Genomic DNA, 16,727 nt, shown 5'->3' on the forward strand with positions numbered 1-16,727 from the left:
ATTTTAATCATAAACTTTTATCTACTTTATATTTTATTATTTTAAACTTTCCAAATTAAATATTAACTTTTTTTGATTATTTATCTTTAATTATTAAACATAAAAAGTTTAATTATAAAAATTGTGTTACTTAAAATATTATCAACACCGGAAAATTTATAACACCGATTTAACACCGAAAAAAAATATTTACACCGCGACCGGTGTTACTGCTACACCCATTTCGGTGTTGAATTTAACACCGGAATTTTTAACACCGTACACCGCATGGACTCACACCGGTTTTTTTTTACAGTGTAAAATCAAAAATAATTTGGTCGGACAATTTTATACAGATTCAAGATGTCCTTACAGAGAATCACCCATAAAATAAAGATGATAAAATTTTAAATTTTAAATTACGCGCCTATACTTCCACTTACCGCCATCTTGTAAAAAACCCTAGAAACAAAAACTTACCAGCTGTCAATAAATTTTGAATTCTAAAATAACAATAATAATTTGAAATATTATTATATTTACAAAACTAAGAATTGAACATCTAATATAAAAATAATCTATGATATAAATTTGTGATTAAGCGTGAAAGGGCGGATTATATTTCTGTAGCCTGTAGTCTTCAACTCAACACTTTTATATCTATACTATACACATATTACTTAATAAAAATACACATTTATTTTATATCTATATTTATCTTTCTATGCTTACATACCAATATACACAGTACAGAGTCACCAGCAGCCCATCAAACATCAAAAGAGTGTGAATAGTGAGTAATCGTCAAATTGCGATTGCGTGTCTTACTTTATAAAAAAAAAAAATATAATTATTAAATTAAATTACTCGTTAAAAAAAGTTTTTTTCAATAAATTTATTTTATTTACTAATTTTTCAGGGATTTTTTTACTAGCTGTTTTTTTGCCTTAAAACAAAGCCGGGAAAAATGTCATACGAAACGCGTAAGTACTCTCTTCACTTTTTTTTACACTTTATTTATTACTTAAAAATTAAAACTGAGTAATTTTTAATCTTTCGGATTTTTAATTAGAATTTTTTTTAAAAGTAATTTTTTTTTGTTTTTTTTTTTTTACTAAAATATCTGAGTAAATTTTTTTACTCTTTTTTACTCTACATTCCTGTGTCATTGCCCTCGACGCTTAAATATACCAACAAAATTAAACTTTCTTTTTATATTCCCTATTATTAGGTAATTTTTTTTTAAGAATAATTTTAATTGTAATTTATTAATTTTGGATTTAAGAAATTTTTAATTTGAAATTTATTTTATTTAAAATGTTGATAATTTTGTATACATTTTTTTAAATAATTAATTTGGTAAATTTAAAATTGTAAAATGTAAAAATTACTCAAATTTATTTATAAGAAAATGCGTAAAATCTCAAAATATATTTTTGGATTGTCGCCAATTTATATTATAAATTATTTGTCATAAATTTATATTATTACATTTTAAAATAATTAGTGAGTAAATTTTAATTATTACTATTCTTATTTATTTATTTTTAAGTTATTTAATAAAAAAATAAATACAATTTTAAATAATTAAATTAGAATATTTGGTATTCAAAAAAAAAAAAAATAAAAAAAATGTATGACTAAGAATAGACCCGGCAAGTTAGCAAGAAAGCTTTCTGATTACTGATTAGAAAAGAATAATTGTAAAAATTAGTCTGATAAAAAAACCTTTAATAGAAAATTTTTTTCTTCTTTAAGCAAATGTGATAATTTGAAAAAAATTTTTTAAAATAAAATTTAATTTTGTTAGTATGTAGAATTCTAATTTTACTGTTATTATTATTCAATGTTAAAATTTACAATATTTACAAATTATTTTTTCATAATTAAACAAATAAATGTCTCATTTTAGTGCAAACATAAAAAAATTATTATTATCTATTAAATGAATGATTATAAACTTATCTTTTTCATAAAATAAGATAAAATTCGAACAACAATGAAGCTAATTAATTTTTATTTGACTGAAAATAATTATTATTGATAGTTGAAATAAAAATTTGTAATAATCTTTTGTTACATTGCACTGCACTTTCTTAACTATGGACGATTTTGAAGATATAAGCTCATCCCAATGTTACACTCATCAAGAGCTTTCATTTGAGTACCCACATGCATTTTTGATATATTTTTCATACATACATATATATGATATATATAAATATATAAAAAATTGATGTGGGTACTCAAATGAAAGGTCTCGATGAGTGTAACATCGGGATGAGCTTATCTCTTTAAAAATATCAATAGTTCACAAGATACAAGGTCATTTCTTAATTATTGATATTTTTAAAGATGTAAGCTCATCCCGATGTTACACTCATCAAGAGCTTTCATTTGAGTACCCACATGCATTTTGATATATTTTTCATATATATAATATATATCAATATATGAAAAATTGATGTGGGTACTCAAATGAAAGGTCTCGATGATTGTAATATCAGAGTGAGTTTATATCTTTAAAAACGTCAATAGTTGACAAGATACAAAGTCATTTCTTAATTATTGATATTTTTAAAGATGTAAGCTCATCCCGATGTTACACTCATCAAGAGCTTTCATTTGAGTACCCACATGCATTTTTGATATATTTTTCATACATACATATATATGATATATATAAATATATAAAAAATTGATGTGGGTACTCAAATGAAAGGTCTCGATGAGTGTAACATCGGGATGAGCTTATCTCTTTAAAAATATCAATAGTTCACAAGATACAAGGTCATTTCTTAATTATTGATATTTTTAAAGATGTAAGCTCATCCCGATGTTACACTTATCAAGAGCTTTCATTTGAGTACCCACATGCATTTTGATATATTTTTCATATATATAATATATATAAATATATGAAAAATTGATGTAGGTACTCAAATGAAAGGTCTCGATGAGTGTAATATCAGAGTGAGTTTATATCTTCAAAAATGTCAATATTTCACAAGATACAAGGTCATTTCTTAATTATGTATCTAGAGATAGAGCATCTTCGAATGCAGCCTAAATAATCATAATAAATTGATTATCGGTGAGAATAAAATCAAACCATGAAAAGGCATAAATTCAAATCAGGACCTTTGCAAAGACACTAAATTTCAATAAGAAAACCGATTTTATTATATGACTATCCTGGAACATAATTTTTCTTATTCTCTCAATAATATAGATTATAAAAATTTTATAAAATGCCTCTTTAATTGTACTTTTATTCCCAGGGTACATATTTTCCACATTACCACGTACTCAACGAGGAGCACCATTAGTTCTCGGTGGCGACCCAAAAGGAAATAATTTTTTATATACCAACGGAAATAGTGTTATTATAAGGAACATCAATGTAAGAATACTACAAATACTACTAGTACAATTAAAGTTCTAATTAAAATTTTCTACTAATTAATTATAAACTATTTTCAGAACCCAGCGATAGCTGATATTTATACAGAGCATTCATGCGCGGTAAATGTTGCTAAATACTCGCCCAGCGGATTTTACATCGCGTCTGGAGGTAATTTATTTCTATTAATAATTTAACTGCTTAATAAATATTTAATGAGATTATTTTATTAATATGTCAAATATTTAATAGATCAATCTGGTAAAGTAAGAATTTGGGATACTGTGAACAAAGAGCATATCTTGAAGAATGAATTCCATCCAATTGGCGGACCAATTAAAGATATTGCATGGTCACCTGATAGTCAGAGGATGGTTGTCGTTGGTGAAGGTCGTGAACGGTAAATTTATTTATTTATTTATTTATTTCCTTATAAACGACCCAACAGCCTAAAGGCCAGTAACAGGGTCTCTAAGTAAGATTATACAAATAGTATAGTATCTTAAGACTAAATGCGCTGTACTGGTAATATATAAAAAAAATTATAAAAAAGAGTTATTGAAATTTCAGAGTTATTAAAATTAAAAGAAAAAATAAAATTAAAATAATGATGTGAGGGATATAGCGCTAGTGAAAAATTAAGTTAAAATTTCGCTAGTAAATTATCTTATTTGTTACAATTGATATAAAAAATTTTTTTCTAATCGGATAGTATACTATAATTTTTTATAATTGCACGAGTTATGATGCGAAGCATCAAAGAGTGCTTTATGATCGAAAAATTTTTTTCGCCCCGTTTTGGCAAATATTTTTATTATTATACCCTTGTTAGTTCACAAAATCCAGACATTTTGCATACTATTGTCAAAATTATTTAATGGAGATTAATTCCATACTTTTAAAAAATTTATTTTGTGCAATAGAAACGGAAAAAAAACATCAAAATAGTTAAAAAAATTTTCCCGTCCGTCAAGTATGAAACTTGTAAACACTATAACTTGCCAAAAAATCAATTAATTGAGTCAAATTTTTTTTTAATGAATTCTTTGAAGGAATTGTAGGCTCCCTATTGCGTATGGCTATGTAACTCAATGTCGTTTAATCTATATTATTAAGAGAATAAGAAAAATTTTGTCTCCAGGATAGTCACATGATAAAATCTGTTTTTTTAGTGAAATTTAGTGTCATTGCAAAGGTACTGACTTGAATTTGCGCCTTTTCAAAATTTTATATTATTCTCATCAATAGTTAATTTATTATGATAATTATTTAGGCTGCATTCGAAAATGTTCTACGGCTGCCCAATTTTAAAACACAGTAAGGTAAAAGCCCCAATAGATGATCACGTACCAGTATATGATCACTCCATGTATTTGTATATCTATATTCACAAATATAGGTATACAAATACATGGAGTGATCATATACTGGTACATGATCATCTATTGGGGCTTTTACCTTAACTGCAAAATTTTTATACCTGTTTTTTTCTAGTATTGCTGCATTTTTTATAACTTTTAGACCTCAATTTCAAGTATTTTTTCTTAAAAATATTTATATTCAAGTATCTTCTACTCACAAATCAAATTTTTCATCAATTTGGTGGGCAAACTTTTTTTTAAGAAGAAAAATTGAAAAAAATTTTTAAATGTTAGTTACTGTGTTTTGAAATTGGGCAGTCGTCTATCTCTAGATACATAATTAAGAAATTACCTTTTGTCTTGTGAACTATTGACATTTTTAAAAATGTAAGCTCACCCCGACATTACACTCATCGAGACCTTTCATTTGAATACCCACATCAATTTTTCATATATTTATATATATTATATATATATGTATATATGAAAAATATATAAAAAATGCATGTGGGTACTCAAATGAAAGCTCTTGATGATTGTAACATCGGGATGAGCTTATATCTTTATAAATGTCAATAGTTAAGAAAGTACAGTATACTTTAACAAAAGTCATTATATAATTAAGCAAAATTTTATTTATTATAGTTCGCAATTCTCGGCAGTCACGAAGTGACTGCAGGTTGCTAGTTGCAATTAATAAAATAAAAATACCAAAATACTTTATTCCACTAGAGGCGCCTCTAAGCATTATCGTCTTATTACAGCTGTTTTACACTTTTTTTCCCCCATTTTTTTATTTTATTTTATTACTTCATCATTAAATGAGCATTATAAGTCGTGCACTTTTGAATTTTCCAAACTTTTACCTAAAAATAAGATTAATGTCTAAAATATATAAGAAAATTTTTCAATATGAATTTAAATGAATAATGGCAGTATGAGTCGCTGACTAATGAAAGCAGTAATAAATCAATTTCATTCTGATTGATGGATTTTTTTCTTTAGATAGATAATAAATAATAACCATTAATCCTCAGAAATTATTGATAGCTAAAAGGCTTCAATTGGTTATTTTTTTATCATTCACTTATTGGTACGAAAGAGGGCGTTCAATTTGTATAAAAACAAACAATATTCGCCGAAAAATTTAAACGAGCTATAAAATAAATATATTTTAATGAAATAATTATTGAAATTATTTTTTTTTTTTTTCATTCTCTTTAGATTTGGTCATGTGTTTATGGCTGATACCGGAACTTCAGTGGGAGAAATATCTGGGCAAAGTAAACCAATAAACTCATGTGACTTCAAGCCCAGTAGACCATTCAGATTAATTACCGGCAGTGAAGACAATACAATTGCAATATTCGAAGGACCTCCATTTAAATTCAAGTAAATTATTCTTATTATTATTATTTTTTTTTTTTAATTATTAAAATAATAAAAATTATTGTTTTTTTTTTTTTTTTGAGCAACAATTATAATTAACAAAAAAAATTTTTTCTTTAGGATGACAAAACAAGAACATTCAAGATTTGTTCAAGCAGTTCGTTACTCACCAACCGGTAATTTATTTGCGTCAGCTGGCTTCGACGGTAAAGTTTTTATTTACGATGGCAATACTTCTGATCTTGTTGGCGAAGTTGGTTCACCAGCGCATCAAGGCGGTGTTTACGGGGTAAATTTATTTCCATTATTTTAATGTTTCATTCATAAATAAGGACTTGAAAAAAAAATTAATTAATATTTTTAATTAGGTTGCCTGGAAACCGGATGGCACGCAGATTTTAACAGCATCAGGTGATAAAACTTGTAAATTATGGGACGTTGAAACCCGTACTCTTATCACGGAATTTCATATGGGATCTACGGTTGATGATCAACAAGTTAGTTGTCTTTGGCAAGGCGATCATTTATTATCAGTGTCGTTGAGTGGTTTTATTAATTATCTCAACGTGAATGATCCGTCGAAACCACTGAGAATAGTTAAGGTAAGTTGTTGATAACTTTTTGCTTTATTAAATAATGATTTTTGTTAAATTGCACTGTACTTTCTTAACTATTGACGTTTTCTAAGATATAAGCTCATCATGATGTTACATTCATCGAGAGCTTTTATTTGAGTACCCACATGCATTTTTCATATATTTTATATATTTATATATACTATAAATATGTATGCATGAAAAATATATAAAAATGCATAAATATATAAAACATATACATAAATATATAAAATATATGAATAATTCATGTGGGTACTTAAATGAAAGGTCTTGATGAATGTAGTGTCGGGGTGAGCTTATATCTTTAAAAATGTCAATAATTAAGAAATTATATTATATTTTGTCAACTGATGACATTTTTAATGATATAAGCTCGTTTTAATGTTACACTTATCGAGACCTTTCATTTGAGCACCCACATGCCTGTTAACATATTTTGCATATATACATATATATAATATATACGAATATAAAAAATATATGAAAAATTGATGTGGGTACTCAAATGAAAGGTCTTGATCAGTGTAACATCAGAATGAGCTTATATCTTTAAAAATGTTAATAATTAAGAAATTATATTTTATTTTGTCAATTAATGATATTTCTGAAGATATAAGCTCATTTTGATGTTACACTCATCAAGAGCTTTTATTTAAGTACCCACATGTATTTTGATATATTTTTCATATATTTATATATATAATATACATAAATATATAAAATATATGAATAATTCATGTGGGTACTCAAATGAAAGGTCCTGATGAATGTAATGTCAGGGTGAGCTTATATCTTTAAAAATGTCAATAATTAAGAAATTATATTATATTTCGTCAACTGATGACATTTTTAATGATATAAGCTCATTTTAATGTTACACTTATCGAGAGCTTTCATTTGAGTACCCACATGCCTGTTAACATATTTTGCATATATACATATATATAATATATATGAATATAAAAAATATATGAAAAATTGATGTGGGTACTCAAATGAAAGGTCTTGATGAGTGTAACATCAGAATGAGCTTATATCTTTAAAAATGTTAATAGGCCACAAGACACAAGGTCATTTCTTGTATGTATCTAACATAGATAACTTGCAGGGTCACAACAAGCCAATCACTGTTCTAACATTGAGTCCCGACCGAGAAACAATTTACACCGGCTCACATGATGGATACATCACTAATTGGAACGCAAAAACCGGTGAAAATGACCGCGTATCAGGTCAAGGTCATGGCAATCAGATAAACGGGATGAAAGCCGCCGAAAATTTGCTCTACACCGCCGGTATTGATGATACAATCCGCGCTGTTGATATTGCGACAAACGCCTACTCAGAATCGTTGACAATCAAACTTGATTCACAACCCCGTGGGCTTGATATCTATAATAACATCGTCATAACCGCATGCCTCAGGCAGGTAGGTACTCATCAAAATACACAGTAAAAAATTTTTCGTCATTGCGTCAAAAAATTTTTGTGTTAAATATTTAAGGGGCACACCTAGTGTGATAGCCTAAAAAAAGCGAATTTTGGAAATTAAAAAAAAAACTACTGTATCAATTGTTTTAAAATTTTAAGGGTATATTTATACATATTTTAAGAATACACAATAAAATTTTTGAAAAAAAAAATTTAATATTTTTCGAGTTACACGCGATCTCCGACGGCGCTAAGAAAAAAAACGGTCTTTCACTGCTGCAGTGATTCCGGCATTCTCCGTGGATAAAACATAAAAAAAAAAAAATTCTCGTTGAACTAGAAGATATTGTCCGTACAATGACCGACGGCCAAAAAGAAAAGTAAAAAATTGACAAAAATCTCGATTAAAAATTTTAGTATGTTATTTTTAAAGGTATAACCTATCGAAATATGAAACGAAAAAAAAATCAATTTTTTAAAAATTTCACCCTAGGTGTGCCTCTTAACATAAAAATTTTTAACACAAAATTTTTTGACGCATTGACGCAAAATTTTTTATTGTCTAGTATTTAAATAACTAAATAAATTTCTTGATAATCTTAATGTTTGTTTTTTGAAGATCAACTTAACCCAAGACGGACGGAAAATTTCAAAACTTCCGATCGACTATGAAGCTTCTTGTGTGGGTGTAAATCCAAGCAATGGTGATGTAGCTGTTGGATCATCATCAGACAATAAAGTTTACATCTACAACCAATCAGGCACCTCACTGACTTTTAAGACTGAATTAGAGCATCTTGGACCTGTTACTGATGTTGCTTACAGTCCTGATCATAAATATCTTGTCGCTTGTGATGCTAATCGAAAGGTTATCCTCTACGTTGTTCCTGAGTATAAGGTAAAGTTTATTATTATTATTATTATTATTATTATTATTATTATTAAAAGAAAGATAGTTATTATTTTAAGCCGAATACTCCCGATCCAAATTCTTGAAGAATGACTAATTTTTTATTATTACTTCTTCACCATAATATTTTATCGGTATGAGGTCTCATACCATCAGAGAAAATTTAGGTGAAATTCACAATTAAAATTCGTTCAAATAAATATATATATATATATGAATATATATATATATATATATATATATATATATATATATATATCTGAGACGAAAAGTCCTTTAGCCATTTTTTAATCAGACGCATAGATAATTAATTATTAATTAAAATAACGTCCTTTTATGCGTTAGAGAGAGAGCGCTAGTGTCAAGTCAAGTGCGTTCCAACGAAGACGCTTGCACGCGTGAATGTAAGTAAATATGTGTGACCACGTTAGCTATAGAAACTAGTTAGTCATACAGTTAGTTGTGTCTTTGTTTGGCACATACTTTACTGGACACTGGCACTCTCTCTCTAACAAATAAAGAGACGTTATTTTAATTAATAATTAATTATCTATGCGGTTAATTGAAAATGGCTTTTCGTCTCAGAATTATTTTTTTCACCAGATGCTACAATGGCGTCCGTGACTTTTGGGACACCCTGTATATGTATATATATATATATATATATATATATATATATATATATATAGATAGATAGATAAAAAATTTATTTGGCTCTGGAACCTAAGCTCCCTCAAAGCCATCAATATTTAAATTACATTGGTTTACATAGGTTACAAGATTACTTAACTAATTAAAGGTTTACAATTAGATTTAATTTCAAATGTTATAAAATCCAAATAGATTATTTAATACAAACAAATAACTTAATTTAAAGTCATAATAATTCTACAAAAAAAAATATTTAAATAAGATCCAAAATAAAGATTGCAATTGTTAATTGTCATGTTCAAAAAAGTGATTGAAGCAAGCATTTTTAAATTCAACCAAATTATCTACAGCCACAGTCTCAGCTGGCAGTGCATTCCAGATACGTATGCCATAAATTAAGAATGAATTATCATACATGACACAATTAGCCTGCGGTATACGAAGATAGTCTTGTCGGACATCACCTCTACGCAGTGCTACAGGCAAAAAGTCTAGTTTTGAGCCGAATAGCTGCCGATAATTTAGTCGAATTTCCTTATAAAACAGACAAGCAATGAAATAATCTCTTCTTGCTGCAAGCTTTAGCCAACCTAACTTTTTGAAATATGGAGTAACATGTTCATATTTTGGTACTTTATAGATAAATCTAACACATGAATTCAATTTACGCTGCATCTTTAATAATAATTTATTTGACATATTCGTATACGCCGCACAACAATAATCAAAGAGAGGAATTATTAAAGTAGATACTAGCTTAATACGTAAACTTTCACTAAATATTTCATTGTTTATTTTTAGTTGTGCTAGAATATTCATAGCGCGATTGCACAAATTTGTTACTTGATTCTCCTATGAGAGAGTACTATCTATAGTCACCCCAAGGTATTTTACAGTGCTACTATAAGAAATAGCACACCCCTCCACAAAAATATATATATATATATATATATTAAATACCTTAAATATTAAAAGCCTTGGCCAAAAGAGACTTACTCAGTGGAACTTAATACGTAACTGGAAGGTAGTTACGGACAGTGTCTCGGATAGCTTAAATGGTAGAGCATTTGGCGCGTAACCAAAAGATCCAGGTTCGTATCCTGGTCTGGGCTGTCTGAATTATTTTTTCAGTTATTGAAAAAGTTACACTGAGTAAAAAATTACATCTTTCTCTAACAATAATTGTCGATAAACGAATTTTAATTGTGAATTTCACCTAAATTTTCTCTGATGGTATAAGACCTCATACCGATAAAATATTATGGTGAAGAAGTAACCCTGATAGCCAAGTCGGTCGCAACTTTCCGTCGATTTACTGCCGCAACTTGTCACCAAGTTGGCGGCAAGTCTTGGAAATGAACTCGGTTGTTCACCAAGTTGTCGGCAAAAATTGCTTTCGAAACTCTTTCGCACCAAGTTGACGACAAGTTTCTCAAGAAATTTGGCGACATATTGCGGCAGTAGATTGGTCTTGTTTTTCTTAGAAACTTGTAGCCAACTTGACGCCAACAGTTACAAATTCGGAAGTTGACCGTAAGTTGTCGCTAAGTTGGTGGCAACTATCTGACACCAACTTGGTTGGTCTGAAACTGTGGCTATCAGGGAATAATAAAAAATTAGTCATTCTTCAAGAATTTGGATCGGGAGTATTCGGCTTAGAATAATAACTATCTATCTTTATCAATAAACACTGATCTTCGAGTCAAATATATATATATATATATATATATATATATATATATGCTATATATATATATATATATATATATATATATATATATATATATATATATATATATATATATATATATGTACATATAGATATATTAAATACCTTAAATATTATTATTATTATTATTACTAGCAACCTTGCAGTCACTATGTGACTGCCGTGACTAGTGAACTATAAATAGATGAAATTTTGCTTTATTAAATAATGAATTTAGTTAAAATGCATTTGACTTTCTTAAATACTGACGTTTTTAAAGATATAAGCTCATCTTGATGTTACAATTATCAAGAGCTTTCGTTTGAGTACCCACATGCATTTTTGATATATTTTTCATATATACATATATACAAGGTGTCCCAGAAGTAACGGACGCCATTGTAGCATCTGATGAAAAAAATAATTCTGAGACGAAAAGTCCATAGCCATTTTTTAATTAACCTCATAGATAATTAATTATTAATTAAAAATAACGTATCTTTATTTGTTAGAGAAAGAGCGCCAGTGTCTAGTAAAGTACGTGCCAAACAAAGACACAACTAACTGTATGACTAACTAGCTTCTATAGCTAACGTAGTCACACATTTACTTACACATTTACACGTGCAAGCGTCTTCGTTTTGAACGCACTTGACTGGACACTAGTGCTCTCTCTCTAACACATAAAAGGACGTTATTTTAATTAATAATTAATTATCTATGCGTCTGATTAAAAAATAGCTAAGGACTTTTCGTCTCAGAATTATTTTGTTTATCAGATGCTACAATGGCGTCCGTTACTTCTGGGACACCCTGTATATATATATATATATATATATATATATATATATAATATACATAAATATATAAAATATATGAAAAATTGATGTGGGTATTCAAATGAAAGGTCTCGATGAGTGTAATGTCGGGGTGAGCTTATATCTTTAAAAATGTCAATAATTAAGAAATTATATTATATTTTGTCAACTCATGACATTTTTAAAGATATAAGCTCATCCCGATGTTACACTCATCAAGAGCTTTCATTTGAGTACCCACTTACGTATTTGGTATATTTTTCATATATACATAAATATATTACATATAAATATATGAAACAATGATGTGGGTACTCAAATGAAAGGTCTCGATGAGTGTAATATCGGGATTAGCTTATATCTTTAAAAATTTTTATAGTTCCCAAGATGAAAGATTATTTCTTAATTATTGACATTTTTAAAGATATAAGCTTATCTCAACATTACACTCATCAAGAGTTTTCATTTAAGTACCTACATCAATTTTTCATATATTTTATATATTACATATATTTATATATAAAAAATATATCAAAAATGCATGTGGGTACTCAAATGAAAGCTCTTGATGAGTGTAACATCAAGATGAGCTTATCTTTCTAAAAATTTCAATATATAAGAAATTACCTATTATCTTGTGAACTATTGATATTTTTAGAGATATCAGCTCATCCCGACATTACACTCATCGAGACCTTTCATTTGAGTACCCATATCAATTTTTCATATATTTCATATATTTATGAGTATTACATAAATGTATATATTAAAAATATATAAAAAATGCATGTGGGTACTCAAATGAAAGGTCTCGATGAGTGTAATATCGGGATGAGCTTATATCTTTAAAAATTTTTATAGTTCCCAAGATAAAAAATTATTTCTTAATTATTGACATTTTTAAAGATATAAGCTTATCTCGACATTACACTCATCAAGAGTTTTCATTTAAGTACCTACATCAATTTTTCATATATTTTATATATTACATATATGTATATATAAAAAATATATCAAAAATGCATGTGGGTACTCAAACGAAAGCTCTTGATGAGTGTAGCATCAAGATAAGCTTATCTCTCTAAAAATGTCAATATATAAGAAATTACCTTTTATCTTGTGAACTATTGATATTTTTAGAGATATAAGCTCATCCCGACATTACACTCATCGAGACCTTTTATTTGAGTACCCATATCAATTTTTCATATTTTTCATATATTTATGAGTATTACATATATTTATTTATGAAAAATATATAAAAAATGCATGTGGGTACTCAAATGAAAGGTTTTGATGAATGTAACATCGGGATGAGCTTATATCTTTAAAACTGTCAATAGTTAAGAAAATACAGTTCAATTTAACAAAAGTCATTATTTAATAAAGCATAATTTTATTTACTTATAGTTCACAAGTACGGCAGTCACGTAGTGACTGCAAGGTTGCTATTTATCATTATAATTATTATTTATCTAATAAATTAAAATTAATTGGTTGTCTAATCTTAAATAATTTTTAAATTTTAATTCTTCCAAATGGATAATTAGGGTGTAAGTATAAAATTTTGATAAATAAATTTACAAATGAATTATCCGAACAAATGATTTTTGTATAAATTTTTGTACTTTTAATAACTATAAAAAAAAATCATTGACTTTTAGCTTGCCCACAATCGAGAATGGGGCTTCCATAATGCTCGAGTAAACACAGTTGCCTGGAACACAGACTCAACATTGGTTGCAAGTGGAAGCTTAGATACCACTATTATTATTTGGAGCGTGACAAATCCTGCTAAACATACTATTATTAAAAGTAAATATTAACTATTTATTAAAGTAATTAAATTAAATTATTTTTATTATTGTTTGTATTATTTACAGATGCGCACCCTCAAAGTCAAATCACGCGGCTCGTGTGGCTGGACGAAGAAAATTTTATTTCTGTTGGTCAAGACTGCAATACTAAAATATGGCGCGTGGAAAAAATTTAAATATTATATACATTTTTTTTTAATTTTATATATTATAGGTATAATTATATAATATTATATTTCTATATATATATATGAATTAAGCTTTTGAGTGAATGAATTTTTTTTGTCAATGCATTTCTTTTCTTTTTCTTAATTTATTGTACTTTTATTGATATGTAGTATATATAAACATTTATGATAATAATAACAACAAATAATATTGTATATTATTTTTGAATACAATACTTTATGTAAAATTTAATTATTGTTTTATTTTTATTAAAAAATACTTCATAAATTAAAAAAATATATTTATAAATTTATGCAACCAACATACAAAATTGAAAAAAGCAATTACGTATTTATTAAAAAAAAAAATCTAATTATAAGATAATCTGAACAAATTAAAAGATCAAAATAATTTAATAAACTTTTAGCTAAAATTGATCAAATTTATCAATTTTATATTCTTTTTATTCATAAAAATTTTGTATTAAAATTTTTTTAAAATCATTCTTAATTATTTTTATCTATAAATTGTAATCAAGAGACACGGTAGATTTCTGAGAAGAATATTTTTAAAAAAATCTACCTAAAAAATAGGATTTAAAATATATGAGTTATTTGACGATAAAATCCAAAAATTAATTTATTTTTTATTTTCCGAAATACGAAATAAATTAAAAAAAATATCAAAATTCGAGGAATAATAGCTTAAATTGAAGATAATTATGTGAACTTTGACATAAATTTAATAGAATTGAGCTATCTTTTACGGCTGATAAATTTTTTAAAGAAAAGCGCCCGAAATAGATTAATTAAAAAATTTTTTCAAATTTTCAAAATCACGGAATTAATTAAAAAAATCATCAAAATAAGACAAATAATAGCTTAAATTGAAGGTAATTATATGAACTTTAAGATAAATTTAATAGATTTAATCTTTTTTTAACACCTAGAAAATAATTTCCATAAAATTGACAAAATAAAAAATTTTTTGAAAATGAAAAAAATTTTCAAACACCCACAATTCGTAAACCAACCGGCCGATTTAGCTCGTCTTCAAACTTGATCTTGGTATTGATTCATAAAATAACTCCACAAAATTTCATAAAGATCGGTTAAGAATTGTGGACGCAATCTTGCTTACATGCCGCGCTATATCACACTCATATACATAAACATTTGAGCCAACGCTATTTTTCGGCGTAACTCCACGAAATAAAATATATTATGACAAAATTTTCTTAAAATTGCGATATAAGACCGCCTACATTAGCTAGATTTCTAAAAAAAGTCCACCTGAAAATCAAAATTGATTATATAATATATTAAAGAGATGATCTAAGTACCCTCCTAGTGTAAAGAATGTCTATAAAAAAATAATACGTAGACATACTTTTGTTATGCAACTTAAAATTAATTTTTAAATTAATTAATAAAATTTTTGAAGAAATTTCCGAAAAATTTACTCATTAAATAATTCGCGTTACTAGAACCATAAGGTCGTGTTACTTTAGATAATTAAAAAAAAATTATTCCGGTACGATAATTTTTTCGACCAATTTTGATGCCACATACACCCATCCATACACGGACGTCAAGAAAAGATTATGTTTAATGTTATTATTTACTATGTTAAATAAAAAAATTGTTATTGAAATATATTTTATGTGCCTGACAAATTATTTGACTTGATATTAGTGTACTCAAATTAACCTGTAAGTGCAATATAAATAACAAAAAATCAATTTCAGTTTCGAGAAAACTGCTTTTTTTTAAATGTCGAGAGTAGAGCACAACCTCAACGCTTCGCTTATGACGCGTGCAAAAAACTGTTAAAAGTGTCAGATTATCTGTTGTGTTCTCATTAGCGTTTTGCAATAAAACTATAAACTGAGTAATTACAGTTACTTTTCACAGCTTTTACCAGCCTTACTGTACTGACATCACCCCAGGCATTTAGTACCATCGAAAAATTGCAGCTGGAGTTAAATTCATCAGTTTTTTTAAATCACTAGAATTTGAATTTGCGCGCGCAAGCGCGCGCCTGACTGTAGCATTTGCATATATTTTCATGCTTATGATATATTCGACCAATCACGTTACGAATAGTTTGATGCCACATAGATTTCATCTCAATTTTATATTAGGAATTTTATATTAGGATTGCAAAAGATTTTTTTAAATCAAATTCAAAGTTCGCGCCATTTCGTGAGATATTTACTTAGCGCATGCGCCGATCTCAACTTTTCCATATGGCTTAAGGCTAATCTTTATTTTGTAAATAAATATAGATAAAAATAAAATAGTGGCGCCATAATTCTAAGGTGAGAAAAAAATATACTAACTAAAAATATATATAGATATACAAAGTACACAGTCGTTTTTAGTTTTTTATAAATTATAATTAAACGACAGTAATAAAAACGCTAATATTAACTAGGAATCAGCACAGTGAATGACTTTATATAATAAAAAAAAA

At 27.2% G+C, this 16,727-nt stretch overlaps 1 protein-coding gene across 3 annotated transcripts; it reads left to right on the plus strand.

The window, feature by feature from the left end:
* Positions 1 to 562: 562 nt before the first annotated feature.
* LOC123262682 (actin-interacting protein 1) lies at positions 563 to 14,297 on the plus strand. Of its 3 annotated transcripts, none has more exons than XM_044725016.1 (13): positions 563 to 772; positions 899 to 962; positions 3,261 to 3,382; positions 3,463 to 3,553; positions 3,635 to 3,782; positions 5,968 to 6,135; positions 6,253 to 6,421; positions 6,501 to 6,734; positions 7,858 to 8,178; positions 8,800 to 9,078; positions 13,818 to 13,820; positions 13,932 to 14,082; positions 14,151 to 14,297. In XM_044725016.1, exons 2-13 carry the CDS (start codon positions 947 to 949, stop codon positions 14,258 to 14,260), a joined length of 1,812 nt encoding a protein of 603 aa, XP_044580951.1. In that variant the 5' UTR covers positions 563 to 772; positions 899 to 946; the 3' UTR covers positions 14,261 to 14,297. The 3 variants fall into 3 exon arrangements, with proteins under 3 accessions (XP_044580951.1, XP_044580952.1, XP_044580953.1); XM_044725017.1 differs by having other exon boundaries at positions 563 to 770; positions 888 to 962; XM_044725018.1 differs by lacking the exon at positions 13,818 to 13,820 and having other exon boundaries at positions 564 to 772.
* The last annotated feature ends 2,430 nt before the right edge of the window (positions 14,298 to 16,727 follow it).

This window comes from Cotesia glomerata, linkage group LG4 (assembly GCF_020080835.1).
Source record: "Cotesia glomerata isolate CgM1 linkage group LG4, MPM_Cglom_v2.3, whole genome shotgun sequence".
Classification (NCBI taxonomy): Eukaryota; Metazoa; Arthropoda; class Insecta; order Hymenoptera; family Braconidae; genus Cotesia; species Cotesia glomerata.